Source organism: Macaca thibetana, chromosome 14 (genome assembly GCF_024542745.1).
Source record: "Macaca thibetana thibetana isolate TM-01 chromosome 14, ASM2454274v1, whole genome shotgun sequence".
Classification (NCBI taxonomy): Eukaryota; Metazoa; Chordata; class Mammalia; order Primates; family Cercopithecidae; genus Macaca; species Macaca thibetana.
The window spans coordinates 37712643-37738084 of record NC_065591.1 but is presented as its reverse complement, the minus strand read 5'-3'; the positions used below and the strand labels follow the sequence as shown (position 1 = coordinate 37738084).

General features: G+C 41.5%; 1 protein-coding gene across 1 annotated transcript in view; it reads right to left on the bottom strand.

Annotated features, from left to right (window-relative positions):
• LIN7C (lin-7 homolog C, crumbs cell polarity complex component) overlaps window positions 1-25442 on the bottom strand; it is a 385573-nt gene that overhangs the window by 7802 nt on the left and 352329 nt on the right. The window contains exon 2 of the mRNA XM_050755483.1: window positions 4134-4184. Within this exon, the coding sequence (XP_050611440.1) occupies window positions 4134-4170 (37 nt within the window). The 5' untranslated portion in view covers window positions 4171-4184. The remainder of the gene's footprint in view (window positions 1-4133; window positions 4185-25442) is intronic.

Genomic DNA, 25442 nt, shown 5'->3' with positions numbered 1-25442 from the left:
ATGAAAGAGAAAAATAAAAACAATTAGCTTTGTGACCTTGGGCAAGTTACATGACTTCCTTATGTCCCAGTTTCTTTCACTGTAAAATGGAAATAACAGTACCTTCCATATAAGGGTTACGAGGAAGAGTTATGAGTTCAGTTAACGACTGAACCACACAATACATAAAAAAGGGCTCAGCAAGCAAAAATGTTATGTTACACTGGTACCAATTAATCATAAGAAATACTGGCTGGGCATAGTGGCTTATGCTTGTAATCCCAGCACTTTGGGAAGCCGAGGTGGGGGGATCACCTGAGGTCAGGAGTTCAAGACCAGCCTGGCCAACATGGTGAAACCCCATCTCTAATAAAAACAAAAAAACCAAAAAAAAACAAAAATTAGCCAAGCATGGTGGCAGGTGCCTGTAATCCCAACTACTTGGGAGACCGAGGCAGGAGAAAGCGCTTGATCCCGGGAGGCAGAGGTTGCAGTGAGCTGAGATTGTGCCACTGCACTCCAGTCTGGGTGAAAAGAGTGAAACTCCATTTCCAAAAAAAAAATAAATACCAATCAAACCAAAAAAACCCTAAGAGGTTGTATACATTTATAGAAATGTATGAAGCATGTTAGGGGATTCCCATTGAGAAGTGCGAGGATAAATGTTATGAATTGAGACATTTTTAGAAGATTCAGGAGGTCAGCTATAATACTGTTATCTCTACTTTTTTTTTTTCCAAAAACTGTTTTTGTACAGTTTCTGTACCCCAGGTACTATAGTGCCCAGTATTCCATTACTGCTTTGCTTCCTTTTGACTTAAGTAGAAGATGTTTCTGATTTCATGTTATACTCAAGGACTAGAAATTTTTCTTTATATAGTATGGCCTTCTTCGTGTTTGCAGATAGAAAACTATGAATAAATGCAGTAAAGAAAGATATTTATTTATTTATTTATTTATTTATTTGAGAGGGAGTCTCACTCTGTCACCCAGGCTGGAGTGCAGTCGCGCAATCTCCACTCACTGCAACCTCTGCCTCCCAGGTTCAAGAGAGTCTCTTGCCTCAGCCTCCTGAGTAGCTGGGATTACAGGGGTCCACCACCACGCTTGGCTAATTTTTGTATTTTTAGTAGAGACGGGGTTTCACCCTGTTGGTCAGGCTGGTCTCGAACTCCAGACCTCGTGATCCACCCACCTTGGCCTCCCGAAGTGCTGGGATTACAGGCGTGAGCCATCAAGCCCGGCTGAAAGATAATTTATTTATTTATTTATTTGAGACGGAGTGTCCCTCTATTGCTGAGGCTGGAGTGCAGTGGTATGATCTTGGCTCACTGCTACCTCCACCTCCAGCGTTCAAGTGATTCTTGTGCCTCAGTCTCCCGAGTAGCTGGGACTACAGGTACCCGCCACCACGCCCACTTAATTTTTGTATTTTCAGTAGAGACAGGGTTTCACCATGTTGGCCAGGCTAGTCTCGAACTCCTGACCTCAATTGATCTGCTCGCCTCGGCCTCCCAAACTGCTGGGATTATAGGCATGAGCCACTGCGCCTGGCCAGAAAACAAATTTTTAAATTTGTGGTAAAGAAAGCTTAAACTTAAAAAGTTAATCAAATGCAATGGAAGCAAATAGACCTTCACCATTCTGATTTCCCATCACCAGAATGACTGATAAATGGGGACTGTTGGTTCATCAATTATTTTGATTTATAAAGTTATAATATGTAAGTCATATAAAAATTTCCAATGAAGAAAAAAAAACGGAAAAAAATAAAATGCTTTTGACTAAATCTAAAATGTAGCTAACATGTGCTCAAATTTGTGTTTCATTAGATCATAGTTTGATGATTTAGAAGGCACTCTAAATCATATGTGATCAGGTGCTGTATTGTAATTGTACTGTAGGATTTTCTGCTGTAAGATTGTTGGGAGTGTTTGTTAATAGAGTCTGTTAGAATTGTAAACAAGAATCAGAGGTGATGTAATCTGACTTTCTTACCCTGCTAAATGGCAACGACTAGTACAGCTGTCTCAGTAACTGTGGGGAATTCGTTAGGACCTTCTTCAGATACCACAGATATCAAGATCTGCAGATGTTCAAGTCTCCGATATAAAATGATGTAGTATTTGCATATAACCTTATGCATATCCCCCCTCCATACTTTAAATAATCTCTAGATTACTTACAATATCTGATGCTATGTAAATAGTTGTTATATCACATTGTTTAGGGAATAAGGACAAGAAAAAAATGTACATGTTCTATACAGACACGATTTTTTTCTCTGAGTATTTTCAATCTGCAGTTGGCTGAAACGTGGAACCCATGCATATGGAGGGCTAACTGTAATTCATCCTAAGGGGCTGAGCCTTCTACTGAAGAATGGAAAAGAAGTCTGTTAACAGCAAAAAACAAAGCCATGACTATCAAAACTAAATGCCACGGAAGTTCCACATTTTGTGTTGCATTTAAAAATACAAAGACTGGTCGGGCGCAGTGGCTCACGCCTATAATCCTAGCACTTTGGGAGGCCGAGGCGGGCGAACTGCCTGAGCTCAGGAGTTCGAGACCAGCCTGGGCAACACGGTGAAACCCCGTCTCTACTAAAATACAAAAAATAGCCGGGCGTGGTGGTGTGCGCCTGTAGTCCCAGCTACTCGGGAGACTGAGGCAGGATAATTGCTTGATCACGGAGGCGGAGGTTGCAGTAAGCCGAGATCGCACCACTGCACTCCAGTCTGGGCGACAAAGCAAGACTACGTCTCCAAACAGCAACAACAAAAACACAGAAGACCACCAATATGTTAGAATCTTAACAACTAGCTTTCAAAGAAGAAACCTACTCCTGTTAACACCAAACAGATTTGTTCCCATCCATAAAACACAGTGCTACTGTGCTCAAGAGGAAGATGTCACAGACTTAGGCCTAACTCGGCAAGTCTTCCCAGAGTAGCTAGTCCTCTAAAATGATGCTTTAATTGGCTTAAGGGTAAGAATCTCATTTACAGTGAGACTTCCAAATGGTGAACACAGTAAAGAGCAAATCAGCAACATTAAGTGCACATTTCTTTGTGGGAAGGCATTAGGAAAGAAGTTTTTCTAAGTACAGTAATTCTAAAAATGTGTTTTCTTAGGGAACAATAGTAGTATTTAGACTGTAACTGCAAATGTTAATATGTGCAATATAATCTCAGTCTCCATCCTATAATTTTTTTTTTTCTTTAACCACAAGTACTCAAAATGTTTATTTGTACTTCTCAGCTCCTATCAATGATTTCTAATGCTGGTGCATGAAAAGCATGCTTGAAATTGTTTGAAATAAAGGATTAGGGACAGAGTGGAATGCTGGAAATCTGTAAAAGGACTGGAAACGCTGGAATGCTGGAAATCTGGTAGGCGCATAGCCAGTTATTTTCACAGGCTTCTCTAAAAAAAAAAAATCACTCAGAAGAGGAGGTTTTATTTTCCTTGACAGTCTGCTCTAGGAAGCAATCAGCCAACCAGTTTGCAATTGTAGGGTTTGCAAGAAATGAAAAACACTGCACCTGCAAGCGTTTTAGCATCTACCACTATTCTGCTTACTTACGTAACCTCCTTCCCAAGACCAAGTGAGTAGGATTGTTTTAAAGCAACCTCTCCATTTCTAGGAGGGGCACAAAAGCTAGCAAATACCCCAACCCAAATACAAGCGATGTTGTGGAAAAAGTAATGAAGGAGTATGCGTGTAAACAAGGGGGAAGGGAGGTTCTGTTGAATTGTACCGTGTGTGTTCTCATGTTGTACAGGCATTGAGTGTAGTCTGTGCGAACCGGGTGTGTGACGTTTGCTTTTCGGGTATATGGGTCTCTGAATGCTGCTTCTGCTGTGCCCACCAAGGGAGCGCGTGTGCGGCGTGTGTCTGCGAAGCGGGCAGGTTGTGTTTAGTTGTGCTGTGCTTCGGGACAGTCCGTGTGAACAGAGGAGAGCTTAGAGTAACAGTTGAAATACCGTAAGCGCCCTCACTAAAGCCAGGCACAGAACAACGGCCTCTGGCGCCGGCACAAGGGATAGCCTGGCTCCGGATCTCAGGGCCTGGGTCACTCCTCCTCCCCTCCAGCGACACAGCACTCTCCCAACCCTTCCACCAACCTCGGCCGAGCCTCGGCTGCACTCACCCCTCTCCAGTCGCACGGGTTCCCCTAACGCCGCCATCTTCTCCCTAGCCCACAGACCCACAGGAAATGACGACAGAAGGGCTGAGGTGGAGGGGCGGGGCCTAGAGGAAGCCGGAAAAGTGAGTACCGGCTAGTATCGCGAGATCAGGAGGGTGGCCGAGGGTGTCGCCGGGGCCATCAGGGTAAGGGTGCCTGGACTTGCGGCTTTTGAGGTTGGCCTGGCTCCGCTCCTTCCGCGGTGGCGAGGTTCCCCGGCCTCCTAGGGTTGGAAAGAGCTGCTTTCATGACTCTCGTTCCCTGCCTCGGGCTTCCCTTATCCGAATCGCTTCGAACCCTTGGCTCCACGTAGAGGAGTCAAGCCTGGATTCTAGTCCCACCTTGCCCATTAGCAGCTCTGTGATCTGGGACTGTTCTCTTACCCTCTCTCAGTCTCAGTTTCCGCCTCTGTACAACGAGAGGTCCTATCTCTTAGGTCCTTCCAATTTTTAAACTCTGGGATGTGGTGGCAATTAAATATGTAATGACATGTCAGTTCTCAGTTTGTGACAGCATTGCTTTAAATTTAAAAATCCACGGCTTGAATCTTCCCTCCAAATCTGTTTAAGGGTGGAAAGTACAAACAGCATGAAAACATATCTGAGTGAGGGAGAGAACAAGGTGCTTTGGTGCACCACAAAGTAACAATTTTATAAGCAGCTGATTCTTATGAAATCTTAAGTAAATTAAATATTGTGAAGCAAATAGTATTCTTAATGCATTACAGATTCTTTGAGCCACTCCTGAAATTTTCGCGAACCAAGAAGAATTTTAGTATTTGGATTTGACTAACATTTATCCAAGCCCTTAGTCTGTACTGATACTGTGGTAGGTGTGTTTACATCCAATATTTCAACACTTCATGATGCGACTGTTTTAATAACCTGGTTGCCGCTGGTCCACCCTTTCCATTCACCTTTAGTATTTTCTTCTCCAAATCCATCACGGATATCTGCCATCACTATGCTTCTTTTTTCTCCCCTTGAATTCTGATTTCATCATCACAAGATCTGTTCAGAAACTTTCAATGGTTCTCTCCTGTTTCTTATTTCTAAAGCCTTGCATACTCTGACCCTAACTCATCCAGCTAAGTTCATTTCTTATTACCGCTAAGTGCAACCACCACTTCAGTCCGGGTGGGATAGTTTCAACCATATTTATTCTTGGTTTCAAGTCTTTTTGTTTGTTTAGAGACAGAGTTTCTTTCTGTTGTCCAGACTGGAGTGCAGTGGTGCGATCACAGCTCAAGAGAGCCTCCTGTCTCAGCCTTGCCAGTAGTGAGGACTTCAGGCAAGCACCACCATGCCTGGCAAATTTTTAAATTTTTAGTAGAGATGGGGGGTCTTGCTATGTTGCCCAGGCTCAAACTCCTGAGCTCAAGCAGTCTTCCTGCTTTGGCCTCCCAAAGTGCTGGGATTACAGGCGTGGGCCACTGTGCCGGGCCCCAAATCTTCATTTATGTTGTTCTTGTGTGGAATGCCCTTCTTCATCCCCTCCTGTTCTCCAAACTTTGTAGACACTCAGTTGAACCCATTTCATGGGTCCCTGCTGAAGACATGCCACTTCTACCAAGCCTTTTCTCCATATTGTTCCACTTTTTTGTCCTCTGATGGCCTAAATACCCTGCAGTAACACTCAGGTGCTTATCTCTTACTCATTGTTGTCTTTTTTTTCTGCTGCAAATGTGTTCAAGAAATGTTTATTAAGCACCTAATATATACCAGGTGCCTTGATAGGAATACCAGGTAGAGCAAGACAAATGCAAACATTGCTCTTATTTCTTCAAATATTTTTTCTTTGCATTCTCTTGCTCCTCTCCACTGGTGACTATTGGAGTCGTGTGCATGTACATAGTATACATGTATATTGAGCTAACTGGCATTGTCTCACAGCTCAATGATGCTCTTCTTTTTTTCAAGGTTTTCTTTATGTTTCCTTTTGGATAATTGCTAGGTTTTCATGTTCATTAATCTTTTTTCAATATCTAATATTGAAATCCTGTCCAGTTCATTCTTCATATAAAACATTGTAGTTGTTGCTTCTACCAGTTTGATTTGGGTGTGGGTGTGTGTTTTACATCTTTTATATTTTAACATGCTCAATCTTTTCTGTAGCTTCTTAAACACATAGAATACAATTATAATGACAGTTTTAATGTCCTTGTCTACTAATTCTATGATCTACACTATTTCTGGCACAGTTTCTATTGATTGATTTTTCTCTTCATTACCGTTCATAATTTCCTTCTTCTTGCATGCCTGGACACTTTTTTTTTTTTTTTAAACAAAATGGTAGACTTTGTAAAATTCACTTACTTGAAAAACAATTTTGTTCTTTTGGGGTCTGATTTTTTTGTTGTTGTTGTTAGGTGGAACCAATTCAGTCATTTATGTAGGGCTAATTGTATACCACTACTAAGACAGTACCCTTCAAAGTTCCTTACCCCATACCCAATGTGAATTATGTGGTTTTTCTACTTTGGTAGGAACAGGACTGTTCTTATGAACTGGGATTGTGGATTTTTTTGGCTCTTTTTCTTTCCCTGTCTGGTAATTTGTTTCTTCTTCTTTCTTCCTTCTCCTTCTCCTTCTTCTTCTTTCTTCTTCTTCAGATGGAATCTCGCTCTGTCACCCAGGCTGGAATGCAGTGACGCAGTCTCAGCTCACTGCAGCCTCTGCCTCCTGGGTTCGAGTGATTCTTGTGCCTCAGCCATCCGAGTAGCTAGGATTACAGGCACCTACTACCACACCCTGCTAATTTTTGTATCTTTAGTAGAGACGGAATTTCACCATGTTTGGCCAGCTGGCCTCAAACTTCTGTCCTCAAGTGATTCGCCCACCTTGGTTTCCCAAAGTGCTGGGATTACAGGCGTGAGCCACTGCACCCGGGTGTATGATTAACACATGTAATCATCATAAAATTTCAGAATCCCAGGAATAGGTAGAAGATCCTAGAAGTTTCCAGAGAGGATAAAAGTTATATTCTAAGGACTGGAAATCAGAACAAGATTGTGCTTCTCCTCAGCAGTACTGGAAGCTGAGGCACAGAGAGCAATTAAATTTTTAGAAAAAAATATTTGCAAACTAGATTTCTATACCCAACTGTATTAGGTTTCTAGGGCTGCCATAACAAGATAAAACAAACTGGGTGACTTAAAACAATAGATATTCACTGTCTCACACTTCTGGAGGCTAGAAGTCAGAAGTCAAGATGTCATGTGCTCTCTGAAAGTGTAGAGGATTCCTTCCTTGTCTCTTCCTCACTTTCTGGTAGTTTGCTGGCAGGCTTTTGTGTTCCTTGGCCTGCAACTGCATTGCTTCAGTCTCTGTTGTCATTATCATATGTAAATCCGTATAAATAGGTGTATCTGTCGTCAGCTGGAAATCTTATAAGAACTTCCTATTTCAGTATGACCATACCCTAAATTAGTTGCATCATCAGTGACCTCATTTCCATATATAGTAACATTTGAGGTTCTGGGAGTTAGAACTTTAATTTTTTTTTGAGGGGAAGAGATACAGTTCACCCCATAACACCAACCAGAGTATCAATCAGGTGTGAAGGAATAATGAAAAATATTTTACACATGTAAGGTCTAAAAAATGTTAACCTTCCATACATACTTTCTCAAGAGCTATTAGAAAATATGCTCCATCAATAGTAGGAAGTGAGCCAAGCCAAGTACAGTAGCTCACACCTGTAGTTCAAACTACTCAGGAGGCTGAGGTGGGAGAATCACTTGAGCCCAGGAGTTTGAGGCTGCAGTGAGCTATGATTGTGCCACTGCACTCCAGCCTGGGTGACAGAGTGAAACTCCATCTTTAAGAAAAAAAGTTAGCTGGCCAGGGGCGGTGGCTTATGCCTGTAATCCGAGCACTTTGGGTGGCTGAGACAGGTGGATCACTTGAGGTCAGGAGTTTGAAACCAGCCTGGCCAACACTATGAAACCCCATCTCTACTAAAAATACAAAAAGTAGCCAGGGGTGGTAATCCCAGCCCTTCAGGAGGCTGAGGCAGGAGAATCACTTGAATCCAGGAGGTGCAGTGAGCTGAGATTGCACCACTGCACTCCAGCCTGGACAACAAAGCAAGAATCTGTCTCAAAAAAAAAAAAAAAAAAAAAAAAAAAAAAAGTTAGCCAATAAAGGTGTATGTAGTACAATAAAAAGAGGATCCAATATAGAAATATAGAGGAGATCAAGGTGATTTCAGAATGATTACTGTATCAGGGTGCCTCACAGAAACAGAACCAATAGAATATATTTAAGTATATAGAAACGATTTATTATGAGGGATTGGCTCAGGAGGCTACAGAAGCCAAGAAATCCCATAATTTGCTGTCTTCAAGTGGGAGACCCAGAAAAGATGCTTTAGTTCCAGTCCAAGCATGAAGAACCAAGGCCTGAGAACCAGAGGGGCCTCTGGTGTAAGTACTAAAGTCTGAGTCTGAAGGCCTGAGAACTGGAAACACTGGAGTCGCAAGGGCAGAAGAAGGATATCTGAGCTCAAACAGAAAGGGCAAATATGCCCTTCCTCTGTCTTTTTGCTCTATTCAGGCCCTCAGTGGATTGGATGTTGTCTATTCACATTAATGAGAGTGATCTTTACTCAGTTTACTGATTAAAATGCTAATCTGCTCTAGAAACTTCGTGACACACTCAGAAATAATGTTTTACCAGCTATCTGAGCATCACTTAGCCCAGTCAAGTTGACACGTAAAATTAATCCACCACAACTGTGAAGGGAAGCCTAGGGTAGCAGACATGCAGCTGGCAAAGAGAGCAATCCATTCACAGGGCAGGGCAGAAGTGGAGGTGAGGTGTTGCCAAGAAAAAAAAGAAATGTGCAGTTCACCAATGTGGGTGAGCATATTGATAACACATTTCTGCATTTTAGTGGAGAGTTTGGGAATAAAGTGGTGATAGACAGATAGAAAACTAAGCAAATGGGAGGAAATAAAGCAATTATTAACTCCAAAAAAACCTAAAAAGCCATGTAATAAAGGAAATATATAGAAGGTGGATCAGCTGCATACAACATATTCAGCAACTTTTACTTTTTTTAAGTATAAACCCTGTAATGCTGTTGGCATTTTTAAAAAGACATTTTAATAAAAATGAAAATTAATAAATAGCAATCACAATACTAAAGATAATATTTGATGTATTTTATTTTGAAATCTTTAATTTGTATTGGCCTCATGTTTTCAGTTTGAAATCTTTGCTCTTGGGAAGGGGAATAAGAAAACTTCATTATAAGCACAATTTGAATGCTTGAAAAGCACAGACTTATTAGGTTTAAAGCAGTGTTTAATGATTAGACAATTTTCATTTAATAGATTTGTAAATCTGCTTTATTTGGTATTTGAATCTCATTGTGCTGTAGTCTGTGGATTTGCTACCCATGATCAGATACTCACCCCTGGTTCAATCAACTCTATCTGGTACAGTGGAAGTAGTGGTTCACCCAAGTCTCTGATAAGTCTGGAGACAGAACATTTTCCCTTAGAAAGGGCTAGAGTACAGCAGGCAATGCATTTGGCCTATCTAATATAGTACATTACATATACATTTGGGAAAAATGTTGCAAATTCCATAAGCGTAGCAGCCTGACATTATGGGAAAAGCACAGGACTAAATGTCAGGAGAGCTGGTTACTTATCATAGATAAGCCACCTTGTGATAGTGTGATCTGGACAATATCACATTCTCATTCTAGACCTGTTTCCTTATTTGGCATGACAACTGAATAAGATCTGTCTGAGCCAGCCGCAGTGACATCCACCTGTATGCAGTCCCAGTTCTTGGGAGGCTGAGGCAGGAGGATGGAGGCCAGGAGTTTGAGGCTGTATGATTGTGCCTGTAAGTAGCCACTGTACTCCAGCCTGAGCATCACAGCAACACCCTAACTCTTTAAAAAAAATCGGTCAGCATGTAAAAATTACTTGACTCTGTATCAATAAAGTAATTAATATAAATATGTATTTATTTAAATACAGATTCCCTTGAACTTCATGGACTTAACAAATCAGAATCCTTAGGAGAAGGCTCTGGGAATCTGTATTTTAAAAAATCTCTAGTGATTCTGACACAGCTAGCCTGACACAGGGACCTGTGTTCAGGATTTAAAAGATTATTTCTAGGGCCTTTTTCTACTAAAATTCGGTTTCTTTATAAAACTGCAGAGACAAATTATTGAGAAAATGATTTTCATTATAAAAGAATATATAGCTCTTGCATAAAGGGCAGCATTTCTAGCTGATTTTAAATTTTATATCAATTATTTTAGGCATAGGTAAGGAAGAAAAAAGTTTTGGAAACTACTTCTGAGAGGGAAAAATATGCCTCACATTAACCAACAGCCCACTGGTACTTACCATACAAAATAAACAAAAGAATCAACTATTGTGTAAGGAGAGAATCCCAAAATGTTCCTCGTTAATTGAAAATTCAAGAGTATTAGCATTGGGAAAGACCTAGAGAGTCCAGCTCCCTCATTTTAAAGAAGAGAATATGGATTGCTGTCCTGCATCTCAAAGGAGGCCATTAGGAGCATGAACCAGGGAAAGCTGGTTTTCCTTTTATGCCTCTGCCAGGTTATTAAATCACCAATTCTCCTAATCAAGAATTGCTCTTTGTGTGGAAGAACTCCTCTTCACCTGTTGCTTCCTCATACTACTTCCTGCCTCAGAGATGTAGAGGAACTTTAAAATTGGAATAGGATGTTTGGGTCTAGACAAATCCCAGTGAAAGCTAAATTATGGAAATTTAGTCTTTGTAAAACAAATGAAAACCCTAAGTAGGCTGCCAAGGTATAAAAGCTTTCTTAACCCGAGACATTGCAAATACAACCTACTAAGTGAAAAAAGGAGTGGGTGGGGAACAGTGGGGGTAGAAGGCTGTCTAAAGGGAAGCTAGGAAAATGGAAAGTAATATGGAGAAGCAACATGCTCCAAGTGGAGTGTTTTACTATTCCATTGCCTGTTGAACTGTAACACAAATAGGCACTACTACATAAAATAGCTATTTGAAACAGTTATGTCATTGCAGGGTAGAACATTACTCTCAAGTAAAGACTTCTAACAGTAAAATTAAAGTCTCAATCTTTTTTTAACAGAATTCCTCTGATGTACTCAGCAAAGTAAAATTTTGAATAAATTTATTCTTTTATTTGAAGTGAATGATATTGTCAAATGTTAAAGAGCCTGCATTTTAAAATAATTTAAACAATACATAAAAACACTTGGCCTAATTAACTAAACATAACAGTATGGGAAAATCTCTTCAGGAGCACCTTTGAAGGGAAATTTTATCACAGATCTCGGATCAGAACATAGAAACCCATCTGTGAGTTCCAGAGATCTAACATAAACCCTCCTTTTCCTTGTAGGATGAGTTGCAGATTCTATTAAAGTGTAAGGGTTGACTTTTTTAATGTCACTTGTTTCATCATCACTCTGTAGTGTACATGTAAAGGCACAGATTGATGTATTTTTCTGGCATCTTCCTGACGCACCCTTGCCCTATATAAATCGGTTTGCCAGGATCTTGTCGCTTAAATTAGCCATTGCAAACTCTTGGTCCTGCCAACACAGCCGATTGTGCCAATGTTCTCAGCATCTACTGGCACATGAGCTGTTGCCTTTTCTTTGGCTTTCTGCGTGTACCTGAGGCCATCATCCTTCCTTCACAAGGCAGCAGTCTGGCTTAGTTGTCCCTGAGAAAGACTTCAGGGTTGGTTGGACTTACTCTGGCTCTCTTCAGGGCGTGCATCCTGCACAATGTATTTTCAGCCACCCAATGTATTGTTCAGGATTTGTCGTGCACATACTTGCAGATTGGCAGAGGCAACTGCCAGAGATGAGAACCTTTTAAGTTGTTGTCAAACGTCATAAAATGTGTTCCATGATTAATTTTGTGGGCACAGATTGGTTTTTGCACAGAGTCCAAAATTTAGGATATGTCACAGTGACTAAATGGCACCGGCATGCTGAATGAATTTGGAATTTGTTTTGTCAAGTGTGGGAGCAGGCACACAGATGGGCTTTGATCCAGTGGTGCTGCTTGGAATTCTCATTATAGCAATGATGTCACTTGTCACGTGGAGTAAGTGATAATGCTGCCAAATTGTGGAAAAAGCAAGGCACATAGGAAAGTACACAGACCAAGAGAAAGGACTTAGGTAGCACAGTAAGCTTTCACTATCAGATGAATGGACATAAACATTGTTTTAGGGCTGCCAAAAATATGCATAGTAAAAATACAGGCAGAAAGTAAAACTTCCAACCGAAAGGGCCCTTAAAGAAGGGTCCCTGTAATCCAGGAAGTCTTCCCTTCTTAGAGAAAATCAAGTAAAGCAAACACATCCTTGACTTTTATATTAGGCTATGAAAAAAATTTTTGAGCTGCAAGCAAGAGTCTTTCTGCAATATCTAACCAAACCCAAGCCAAAGTATTTTGCTTTATAAAAAAACCTTTGTCTATGAAGAAGTTCAGCAGTCATGCTGGGAAATTGAAAAAAACAGAAACCTTATAGTGGCAAAGAAATACAGTTTATTCTCACCAAGTGTGCAAATCAGAATTCTCTGTAGGACCTTAAAAATATATTCATGATGCAGCTAAAGCAGTGCTTAGAGGGAAATTTATAGCTATAAGTGCCTGTATTTTAAAAAAAGAAAAATCAAATCGACAACCTAAATTTCTATCTTAAGACACTTAACAAAGAAAAAACTAAACTCAAACTAAGTAGCAGAAAGGAAACAACAAAAGTTAGGGCAGAACTAGAATAAAATAAAAGCAATACAGAATAGGAAAACATAGAATATAAATAAAAACAATTGAGAAAGCTGATGAAACCAAAATGTGGTTCCTTGAAAAGATCAACAAAATTAACAATGCTTTAACTAGACTAACCAGGAAAAAAAGAGGAATTGCTAAAATCAGGAATGAAAAGGGACATTTCTACCAATCTTACAAGGATAAAAAAGAATATAAGGGAATACTATAAAAATCTCTCTTGCCACACACACAGTATATACTATATATAACTGAATGTATGTCATCTAACATCTAATTTGTTGAAAAATATAATTTATATTTGTCACACAATTCATGCCAGAGGACCACCATGTAAATTTTGATTGAAAAACTCTCAAGTATGGCATGAACATTTGTATTTTCTGAAAATATAAAGGTTTTTGTGACATGTACTTTTTGTTGAGAACCATTGATCTACCACATAGAAGGCATAAAAAATTGTTGAATTACAATTAAACATGCATCAATTAGAATTAGGTATAGCTGCATATAAACACAAAAATCCAGGCTGGGCATGTTGTCTCATGCCTATAATCCCAACTTTGGCATGGTCTCGGCTCACTGCAACCTCTGCCTCCTGGGTTCAAGCAATTCTTCTGCCTCAGCCTCCCCATTAGCTAGCATTACAGGCACCCGCCACAACGCCCAGCTAATTTTTTGTATTTGTAGTAGAGACTGGGTTTCACCATGTTGATCAGGCTGGTCTCGAACTCCTGACCTCAAGTGACCCACCCACCTTGACCTCCCAGAGTGCTGGGATTACAGGTGTGAGCCACCGCGCCCGGCTATTCCCAGCACTTTGGGAGGCTGAGGTAGGGGGATCACTTGAGGCCAGGAGTTTGGGACCAGCTTGGGCAACATAGCAAGACCTTGTCTCTACAAAAATTAAAAAAAAAATAGCTAGTCATAATAATGTGTGCTTGTAGTCCTAACTACTTAGGAGGCTGGGGTGGGAAGATTGCTTAGGCCTAAAAGTTCAAGGTTGTTGTATACCACTACACTCCAGCTTTGGTGGCAGAGCAAGACACTGCTTTGAAAAAAAAAAAAAAAAAAAAGACTCTGTTTTGAAAAAAAAAAAAAAAACCTCACAGAAGTCCAAAATAATAGTGCATTTAAAGTGAGTAAAGGAAATCCACAGATAGGTAACTTGGTACAAGTATGACAGCCCCATAGTATCACCAGGATCCCAGTTTTTTTTTCATTTTGCATCACCATCCTAGGACATGGCTTCCATAGTCAAGTTCACTCATAATCTGAGATGGCTGCAGGAATTTCAGTCATTACATGTGAGATGCATGCCAGAAAAAAAGAAATAAGGAATTGCTGAAGGGTAAAAATCACCCTTCCCAGTTGAATAAGCATCATTAAAGCACCCTTTTCAGATGTCCAACATAATATTTTGACCTGTATCTTCTTAGCCAAACTCAGTTACATGTCTCCATCTTACTGCAAAAGAACTAGGAAATAAAATATTTTTTTTTTTTTTTTTTTTTTTTGAGACGGAGTCTCACGCTGTTGCCCAGGCTGGAGTGCAGTGGCGCGATCTCGGCTCACTGCAAGCTCCGCCTCCCGGGTTCCCGCCATTCTCCTGCCTCAGCCTCCTGAGTACCTGGGACTACAGGCGCCCGCCACCGCGCCCGGCTAATTTTTTGTATTTTTAGTAGAGACGGGGTTTCACTGTGGTCTCGATCTCCTGACCTTGTGATCCGCCCGCCTCGGCCTCCCAAAGTGCTGGGATTACAGGCTTGAGCCACCGCGCCCGGCCGGAAATAAAATATTTTATTTTGACAGAGAGCCCAGCTACAAAATCTCAACTCTGTCCCCAAGGAAGAAAGGCAAAATAAATACGGGGATAAGCCTCCAGCAAGCTTTGCCATACTACACCACAACTTCTGGAAATTACCTTTAAACCTAGTTCCTGAAGCATTCCAGGTCAATAGAATTGTTTCCCTTCATTGGAAAGTTTTCAACTTCTTAATTCAAAAACATTTACTAGCAGGTGCTACGGGAGAGAGGAGAAATGTCAGATGTGTTCATGTCCTTGAGGAACTTTCAGGCAATTTCAGCAATTGGAAACTACACCAATGAGACAATCGGAATGTTATCTACCTGTATGTACCGAAATGCTATGTTTTATGGTTTGGACCACTACTTTATATTTTAAACCTAAAAGCCCATTGTCTGCAAACTGACTCAAACTAAATTGAAATGAGCCACATTACTGTTTCAACCCAAACTGAGTCTGAAAGCTAATATTTACTCAACTACAAACCATTCATTCAGTAGTGTGAAGATTAAACAAGCAAACAAAAAGACCCTCTCCAGATCCTCCAGATCCGTGCCTGCCTTCCTGCCTTCCTGCCTTCCTGCCTTCCGTCCTTCCATCCTTCCTGTCTCTGTTGCCCAGGCTGCAGTGCAGTGGTGCAATCTCGGCTCACGGCAACCTCCGCCTCCCAGGTTCAAGTGATTCTCCTGCCTCAGCCTCCGGAGTAGCTAGGCTTACAGGCACCTGCCACCGTGCCTGGGTAATTTTTTTTTTTTTTTTTTGTATTTTTAGTAGAGATGGGATTTCACCTTGTTGGCCAGGCTGGTCTCAAGCTCCTGACCTCAAGTGATTTGCCTGCCTTGGCCTCCCAAAATGCTGAGATTACAGGCATGAACTACCACACCCTGTTCTTAGTGTTTCTTGTAACTTCCCAGATGCGAACAAAACCTTGCAAAAAAGCATTTCAATAATTTTTAGCTTCTCGATCTTCCAACTGATGTGGCCATCAAATGGCTAGTCAGAAGACAAATAGATGAACAGCTTTATCAAATCAATTCAAACTATGACCTACTATGGTAAGACGCTGTGCTGGGTTCTAGAGGCACCAGGACTTCATCCTTCTCTCAAACAGCTTACAAACCCATTGGAAGGGGTCAGACATAGAAGTAACCAACAGAAACAAAGGAGATGGCATTAAATATTATTCTGCTCTTGTTGCTTTAGTTGTTGCTGCTTATTGCTGCTCTTGTTGCTTTAGTTATAGGGGTTTTTAACAGTTGCAAAGTGTGGTGGAGTAGTGAGTGGGGAGAAATGATTTCGCACTGGAAGTAACCAGAAAACACATTAGAGAGCAGTGTTTCTCAACCAGGGGCAATTTTCAAGCCCACAGGACATTTGGCAATATTTGGAGATATTTTTAATGGTTATGACAATGGATAGATGGATAGTGAGGGTGAGCGTTGGTACTGGCATCTAGTGAGTAGGGGTCAGAGATGCTGCTAAGCAGTTTTCAATGCATAAGACAACTCCCTACAACAAAGACTTGGCCAGCGTAAAATGTCAGTAGTACCTAGGTTGAGAAACCCTGCTTGAATAAGATGGATACATTGTACAAGGAGGATTAGAATTTTCACAAGTGGATAAATGGGGACAAGAATCCCAGAGACAGTACTAAATGAACAAAGCCCCATGGGAAAAAATATAGGCCCTGTCCAAGAAACAGGAGGGAGGGCTTCAGTGGGATATAGTTTACACAACTGAGCCTGGGGAAGCTGTAAAAGGAAAGGGGGGTTAGCATTTAGATTGGGGCTGAGAGTGCAAGACTGCTAAAGTTTGGATTTTATTCTTTTGGCCAGAGTAAGCCATTGAAGGATTTAAAAAATGGAAGCGATAGGATTAAAAGTGTGTTTTAGAAGTAAAATCAGAGGAAAAAGCTTTGATTCTCATACCAGATTGTAAGAAAGTTCCTTTAAGGGAGTCACCCTTATTTTGGGTGTTGCCTGATGTTTATTAACCTCTGGTTGTTGGAAAATAGCAAAACTGCAGACAAATTCTGCATATTTGGGCCTGGGTTGGATGGGCAGTGAGGAGGTGAGGAAGGCCAAGGGAATGAGAGAGTGGTGCAGTGCTGACGTTTATGCTGTGAGACCCTTCCTCATGGCTTCCAGAACTTCAATAATCTTTAAAAAAAACCTTACTATGCTTGTTGTGCTTGGATTTCTTGTGCAAAATGACTGTATTTGGGTTGATTGTGAAGACTGGGAGAGGAGGTTGGTGACAATGGTGCAATGGTAGCATAGAAGTAATAATTTGGATGCTTCTGTAATGGGCAGTTTCTTCTCCTTGCTTTCAGATCCTGTAGTCCTGCCCCACAGAACTGCTCATGCTTCTCCAGTTTGCCAGTCTGCATCACACCTACATACTCTTCTTTCTGCTTGGCACACTTTCTTTCTCTAACAAGCTTCTGCTCATCCTTCAAGACCCACTTCAAATGTTCCATTTTCTGCTCTGCCCTGTATACAAAATATCAATATTGTATTGTGTTTGCTAAGGTGTTTATTTTCCTCAACCAGAGAGTGAGCCCCTTCAGGGCTAAGAATGGCATTGTAATCATCACTAACTCCAACAGGTAGCAAAGCATATTACCCAATCTCCGTGATCATTTGCCAAATGAACCATGGGTAATAAGGTCAGTGAGTGGCAGAAAGATTGTGACTTTGGGCCTACATAGCCTTACATTTTCTTCTCCTTATTAATTTTATATTTTAAACTTCATCCCCTGGCTTAAACATTTCCTTCTGATAGATGATATTCTATTGGGGAGGGAAGAAAAAAAACAAAATCCAAAGTACAACTTTAAGCCTTGAGTGAATGGGTTAAAATCAGGTTTCAATATGCTTTTTAGAATACTTCCATGTAATTAACATTGACCTGCTTATTAAGAGTCCATTATTAAGGAAACAATTGTAAAAGTCATTAAGAGCATTTCCACAGATCTTAGCTGCTGACTCATCTTGCTAGTTCTCAATAAACGTGACCTGAAAATCTCTCATTCACAGTATCAGGTAAAATGTTATTTTTCTAACCATTAGGAAACATTTACCCTTGGGCTGATTTTTATGTGTTTTTATTGTTGTGGTTAATGTGAAGAAAGTCCTATACAGGAACAGCTGTGCATATGGGTCAATGCCTGGGAATGGTTTAAAGATGCCTTTTCAAAACATCTTCCCCACACTGGGATTATGCAATGCCTCTGTCTCAACAATTAATAAGTATTTCCTTTTGAGTTAAATCATGAAGTATATAGTCACACTAGCTTATTTGGAGACAGGGCAAGACTCTTCTGGCATCAGAAACCCATATTTGGAATGTTGATATTTTGTCTTTTCTGTGTTATTTCATCTTATGTTTTCCTTCAGGATTTAGTAAAATTCTTTATGAAAGTATAAGCTGGCTCAGGTTAGGGGTTTTCACATCTGCTAGGGGGCAAGGTTTAATGGGGGAGCCATTCATCCTAGGTCTGAGGAAGTGGTGAAGATGACACCAAAGTTTCAAGGGCCCCAGAGCCCTGGCAAGGTTCTGGCATGACCCTCATCCCTCATGCCCCAACACTCACAGCCTTTCTACCACAATCTGCCTAAGAGACAATCCAGGACAGTCTCACCGCTCTCTTTATCCCATATTCCAAACTATGAGGTCATTCCTAATAGTCTAGATCTACATCCTGTCTGTTTATTCTCTATTCTGACCCCATTGCCCATTTCCCACTTCCACCCGTTTTCCGTGCTCTGTGGCCCATCATCGGCAAAAATCCTCGTGTTCTCAGCCTCTTCTCTTAGTGTCTCCTACACATTATTTTTTTTAACTGAAACCTGGACCTCTGAGTCCTGCTTTCTTGTAGCCTGGTTGAGTGGTGCTTGTTTTCTGTCCCACACTCATTTGAGTTAAAGCAGGAAGCCTATAACCATTCCATCTTCCTTTAGGATAGAGTATGACTCTTGTGAGATCAGAAACACATAGCCTATATTTGGAATGTGAATTTGAGTAGAATTCTGGACTTAGAGGTGGGGAGATGTCGCCCTGGTTTTTATTGCTCCTATCAGACCAAGTTCTCTTCTCCCTTGGTGTGAAATTTAGACATCATTACCAGCTACCCTTTCTTATTGCAGTCATCTGCTGACTTTGGGTTACTTTTCACGTTCCTTGAAGATGTAAGCTCCCAGCTCATCCTCATTGTTTGTGACAATATGTCTGTCACAATTCCTAGATGATCATTTCAGCACTCTCTGGCATCTGAGTCCCTTGATCTCTTCTCCTATATGATTTCATTCTCTTCCAACCTCAGCCACTGATGCTCATGGAATGAGCCATTCATAACCTCCCCTCAACTTTGTCCTTGTCAATAATTCCTCGTCTTCCATAATCTCCGTCTCCCATCCAAGAACTAACCAGGTCCAACCCTGCTTAGTTTCTGAGATCAGGCAAGATCAGGCATGTTCAGGGTGGTATAGCCATAGATCAAAATCTCAATCTCAAGCATTCTATACTAGGCCCACCACCTCATATCTTTCCAACTCACTGTCCCTCACATCCTTAAAAATCCTTTGACCTAACACTGAATTTGTCCTACCGTCTTTCACTCTCCTTTACATCCCGTGTATCCTTACCTCCTTATCCATCTAGATCTTATAGTCTATCATAATCATCACTCACTTTATACAACTGTAACTCCCTGGAGCCTCTTTCGTGTTTTTTTCCTTCTTTGGAAAACCCCCAGTCCTAGTTATTTGCAGCCCTTTTCTTACTCTGCATCTGTTTTCTGGTTGCTGAACTTGGCTGGAGGAAAGTACCCAATCTACTGCTTGGTATCACTTTAAACTCATGAGCCCCCAAATTTAAGTGGGCCCAGCAATTCTAATTCATTCAAAGAGTTTGTGAATTCTTGCTTCACAAACACGATATCAAACTTTCTGCTCTCTCCTCAAACTTTTGCCACCTCTTAGTTCTTTATTCTCAGCTGATGGCCTTCGTTTCTTTTACACGGCAAAAAAAAAAAAAAAAAAAAAAAAAAGAAAGAAAAAAAAATCAGAAGAGACCTTCCACATGTGGTTCCCATCACTTCCTCCAAATCTGCTTGTATCTTTGCCTGTGTCCCCTCATCCATTCTGTCCTCTGAGGAACTGTCCATGGGTCTGTCCAAGGCACAGCCCTCCTATTGTACACTAGGTCCCAGGATCTCACATGTACTCAAGGAGAGCACTCTAGCAGTTTTACTCTAGCCATTTTGGAGAGGCTCTCTCTTCCCATTTTGTTTTTGTTTTTGTTTTGAGATGGAATCTCGCTCTGTCACCCAGGCTGGAGTGCAGTGGCGCGATCTTGGCTCACTGCAACCTCCACCTCCCGAGTTCAAGAGATTTTCCTGCCTCAGCCTCCCAGGTAGCTGAGATTACAGGCATGCACCACCACTCCTGGATAATTTTTGTATTTTTAGTAGAGACGGGGTTTTGCCATGTTAGCCAGGCTGGTCTCAAACTCCTGACCTCAAATGATCTACCCGCCTCGGCCTCCTAAAGTGCTGGGATTACAGGCATATGCCATGGCGCCCAGCCAAGGCTCTCTCTTCTTCCTGATCAATTTATGTCCATCAGTATATAAACATGCTTTATTTCTATATTAAAATACTTTCCCTTGATCTCAAGCTTCCCTGCAGCTACCTTTGCATTTTTATCTTCTTTATAACAAAACTTCTTCAAAGTATTGTCCATACTTGTAGTATCCATTTATGCTGTCTTATTCTCTCTTCAATAACTCTAAGTAGACTTTTATCTACACCATTCCACCAAAACAGCCCCGTCAGTGTCTCCAGTGACTTCCACATTGTCAAAGGGAATTGTCAGTTCTTAGTCCTTATCTCACTTGAAACAATTGATCACTGACTCCTTGATACATTTTCTTCACTTGATTTCTAGGATATCATCCTCTCAAGTCTGAGCACTTAAAGTGTGGCGAGCTCAAATAGAGATGTCTGAGTCTTCTATCAAAATCTTCACTGACTTTATTGGGTACTGTCTCAATCTTTTTAATGGTTTCTCTTACTTGGCTTCTTAATTTTGGAGGACCCTCAGAATTCTACCCTTAGACCTGTTCTTTGTCTACTCTCACTCACTAGATGACCTCATTTGGTCTAATAACTACATACTAATAAATACATACTATTGGTGCTGTCCCATAGAAATATAATGCAAGCCACATTATAGATAGGTGAGTCACAGATATAATTTTGAATTTTCTTTTCTTTTCTTTTTTTTTTTTTTGAGGCAGAGTCTCACTCTCTTGCCCAGGCTGGAGTGCAGTGGCCGGATCTCAGCTCTCTGCAAGCTCCGTCTCCTGGGTTTCTGCCATTCTCCTGCCTCAGCCTCCCGAGTAGCTGGGACTACAGGTGCCCGCCACCTTGCCTGGCTGGTTTTTTGTATTTTTTAGTAGAGACGGGGTTTCACCGTGTTAGCCAGGATGGTCTCGATCTCCTGACCTTGTGATCCGCCCGTCTCGGCCTCCCAAAGTGCTGGGATTACAGGCTTGAGCCACCGCGCCCAGCCTAATTTTGAATTTTCTAATAGCCACATTAAAAAATGAAAAGGGAACAGGTTAGATTAATTTGATAACATATTTTGTTCAGCCCAACATATTAAAAAATTAACATTTCAACATGTAATCAATGTAAAATGAATAATGAGTGTTTTTCATTCTTTTAAAAATGTTATTTGAATTTCAGTATGCATTTGACATTTATAGCACTTCTCAATTTGAAGTAGCCACGTTTTAAGTGCTCAGTAGCTGCAAGTGGCTAGTGGCTACTATATTGGACAGGACAGACCTATATACTGGACATTGGCTTTTACTGAGTGAGATAGCCAATGGAAAGGTTTTTTATATACCAAGTTTTAAATTTAAAAAAATATATACAGATGGGGTCTCACTATGTTGACCAGGCTGGTCTCAAACTCCTGGCCTCAAGTGATCCTCCCATCTCAACGTCCCAAAGTGCTGGGATTTACAGGCATGAGCCACCATGCCCAGCCCAAATGGAAAGTGTTGGGGAGGGAAATGACATGACTACTCTTTTTTTTTTTTTTTTTTTTTTTTTTTTTTTTTGAGATGGAGTTTCACTCTTGTTGCCCAGGCTGGAGTGCAATGGCACGATCTCAGCTCACTGCAACCTCTGCCTCCCGGGTTCAAGCGATTCTTCTGTCTCAACCTCCCAAGTAGCTGGGATTACAGGCATGCGCCACCATGCCTGGCTAATTTTGTATTTTTTTTTTTTTTTTTTAGTAAAGACGGGGTTTCACCATGTTGGTCAGGCTGGTCTTGAGCTCCTGACCTCAAGTGAGTCACCTGCCTCGCCCTCCTAGAGTTCTGGAATTACAGGCGTAAGCCACCATGCCTGGCCAGACTACTCATTTTTAAAAGGCCATCCTGACTGCTCTGTTGAAAATAAACAATGTGGGAGTAAGGGGGCAGCAGAGAGACCAGCTAGAAGGTTAGTACAGGTCAAAGATGAAGGAGGGAGTGGGGTAGACTGGAAGAAGTGTGACATGTTGAAGGTAGAACATGTTGAATATTAGGTTTTCCAGATGGATTGTACAGAAAGAAAGCAGTCCAGGGTGACTCCTGGATTTTTAATCTGAACCATTGGAGGAATTGGAAGAATAGAGCTGCCTTTAGGTGAGATGGGGAGGAATGAGATCAAGAAATTTTAGAGAAGGCAGAGATCAGTAGTGCGAATTTTGGATTTGTTAAGTTTGAGTTTTCCATTAAACAAACAGACAAAAACCACAAACAACAAAAAAATGAAGATAGTTTCTGATAGCAACATGTGTCATGAAGAAAAGAAAATAGCCATAGAGTGACTGAGGAGGAGTTTCTTATACAAGCTTGTCAGTGAAAGCGTCTCTGAAGAAGGGACATTTGAACTGAGTCCTGAGTGATGAAATGAGGCCAGCCAAACAAAAATCTGGAAGAAAATCATTTTAGCTAGAGGGTACTACAAAGATAAAAGCTTGGAGGCAGGAATATCTGAGAGACAGAAAAGCAGCCAATGTGTCTGAAGTGGCTAAGATGGAGAGGCAGGCAGGGGCCAGTCATACAGTGCCTTGTCAGTCACAGTGAAGGAGTCTGGATGCTATTTTATGCACCAAAGGAAGCCTTTGGGAGGTTTTAAGCTAGACATAGCATGATCTGATTTATGTATTACAAAGAAAACTCTGGCTCCTGGATGGCGCATGGATTTGTATTATATTAATTATTATTGCTATTATTATTACAGGAGACAAAAGTAGAAGCAAAGAGAGCAATTAGAAGCTTTTACACTAACTGGGCAATACGTTATGGTTCTTTCCACTACACAGCTCTTCCTCTCTTGCCTCTAAGTCTTTCCTTGATTTCAGGGGATTTCTTGAGGGAGACAATGTGTATTCTTAGTCTCTGTGCCCTCTGACATGCCCAGCATTATGTCCTGCCCACAGCAGAAGGCTCAGTACGTATTTTTGAGTGAATTATATGGCTCTTTTCATCAAGGCTGAGGAGCACATTTTTAAAAAATATGTATTTGTATTTCTTGTACATAGCATATTGTCTGTCCCATAGTTAAGACTCAATGAACATCTGTTGGAGCGGGGCAAGACCTCACTTCAGATAACCAGTTTACTGAGAGAGATCATTGGATAGGCAGAGGCAGCAAAGAGGGTTTGGGCTTTGCTAGTGTGGAGGGTAGGAGGAAGGCAGGGAAGGTGGAGCATGTTGAGAGAAGAGAGGTGGATAAAGTCACCCAGCTTTGAGCAGGCCAAGGGTAGATTTGGTCTACATCTTTTTTTTTTTTTTTTTGAGATGGAGTCTTGCTCTGTTGCCCAGGCTGGAGTGCAGTAGTGGGATCTCGGCTCACTGCAAGCTCCGCCTCCCGGGTTCACGCCATTCTCCTGCCTCAGCCTCCTGAGTAGCTGGGACTACAGGCGCCCACCACCACACCCGGCTAATTTTTTTGTCTTTTTTAGTAGAGATGGGGTTTCACCATGTTAGCCAGGATGGTCTCGATATCCTGACCTCGTGATCCTCCCGCCTCGGCCTCCCAAAGTGCTGGGATTACAGGCGTGAGCCACTGTGCCCGGCCTGGTCTACATTTTAATTTCAAGCTAGCCTGGTTTCATTGATGGTGATGTGATCCCGATGTGTGGGAATAGCCGAAATGGTTTGATCACCATGGGACCATAATCCATTACCCAAAGCCTTCATTAAGCAAATAATTCTGTTCAACCTCACACATAGGCCTACAGGAATTTGCCATCCAGCACCAATACTGATGCTACAAGTCCCAGCAAACACAGGATGGCAGGCCAAATTCAAGCTTTCTGGCACTCCTTCTCTTCTGGCTGAGACTGATGTCCTCAGGCCTAATCTCAGGCTGGCAGAGAGTTAAGTGCTGGGCTGAGTCTGTGCTTTACTGCATGTGCTTGCATTTGATTCTGTCCAAAAGAGGTCTGTGGACCAGAGGGATGACATTTGGCATCAAGAAAGTAACCCAGGTGTCTGGCTCTTTTTCAGTCCCAAAGCCTTATTCTTTTCCCTCAAGTCTATGCAATCATTTGGAATCCATCACTCATCATCCAGAGGTTTCAGTGCCTTTAGATTAGGGATCTACACCCGTAGCTGATGATCCACTGGACTACCACACTTGGCACCTGAACAGAGCCAACAGGACTGGTTACAAATTCATTGTTAATTACTGTGTGTAATTACACTAGACCCAAGTTTGGAGGGAAACACCCTACTCTGTTGTTTTATATATGAATTGTGTATATGTTTTTAAAAGCACACCATTTTTACTTTCTAATTAGGCTATGGGGACTTGGGGTGGAAACTGTCGTTATTTAATCATGCTTTTTTCTGGGGAGGGGAGGAGAGGAAAAATTTTTCCTTTTTCTATCAACAATTGCTCTCATTTCTGCATTAATAGGGTGGAAACTTGGTTCCTCCCTCATCCCCTTTAGGCAAAGAGTCCATGGCTCAGATTCATAAAGGTTGTTGATTTTGACTTTGGGTTGCCCTACTCTGTTTTTCCCCACCTTTCATGCTACCTAATACAATACATAAGTCTTCCTAGCCAACACTCCCTAAGGGTGGGGTAAGAAACACAGCCCATTAAGAAATTTTTTTTAAAGCTTTGAGTAATCTCCTTTTTATATTCACCCAAATAAACCAGGTTGGTGGCATATTCTCCTTTGTTTTTACATCTGAGATGTACTTTAAGTAGTGCCAGAATGAATCACATTGCTTGTGTTCTTGTACCCAGCTGCAAACCATGCCAGGCTCAAGCCCAGGAACACAAGATTGCATGCAAGCAGAGAGGGTCACTGGTGTCTTTTTTTTTTTTTTTTTTAGACGGAGTCTGGCTCTGTTGCCCAGGCTGAAGTGCAGTGGCTGGATCTCAGCTCACTGCAAGCTCCGCCTCCCGGGTTTGCGCCATTCTCCTGCCTCAGCCTCCCAAGTAGCTGGGACTACAGGCGCCCGCCACCTCGCCTGGCTATTTTTTTGTATTTTTTAGTAGAGACGGGGTTTCACTGTGTTAGCCAGGATGGTCTCGATCTCCTGACCTCGTGATCCGCCCGTCTCGGCCTCCCAAAGTGCTGGGATTACAGGCTT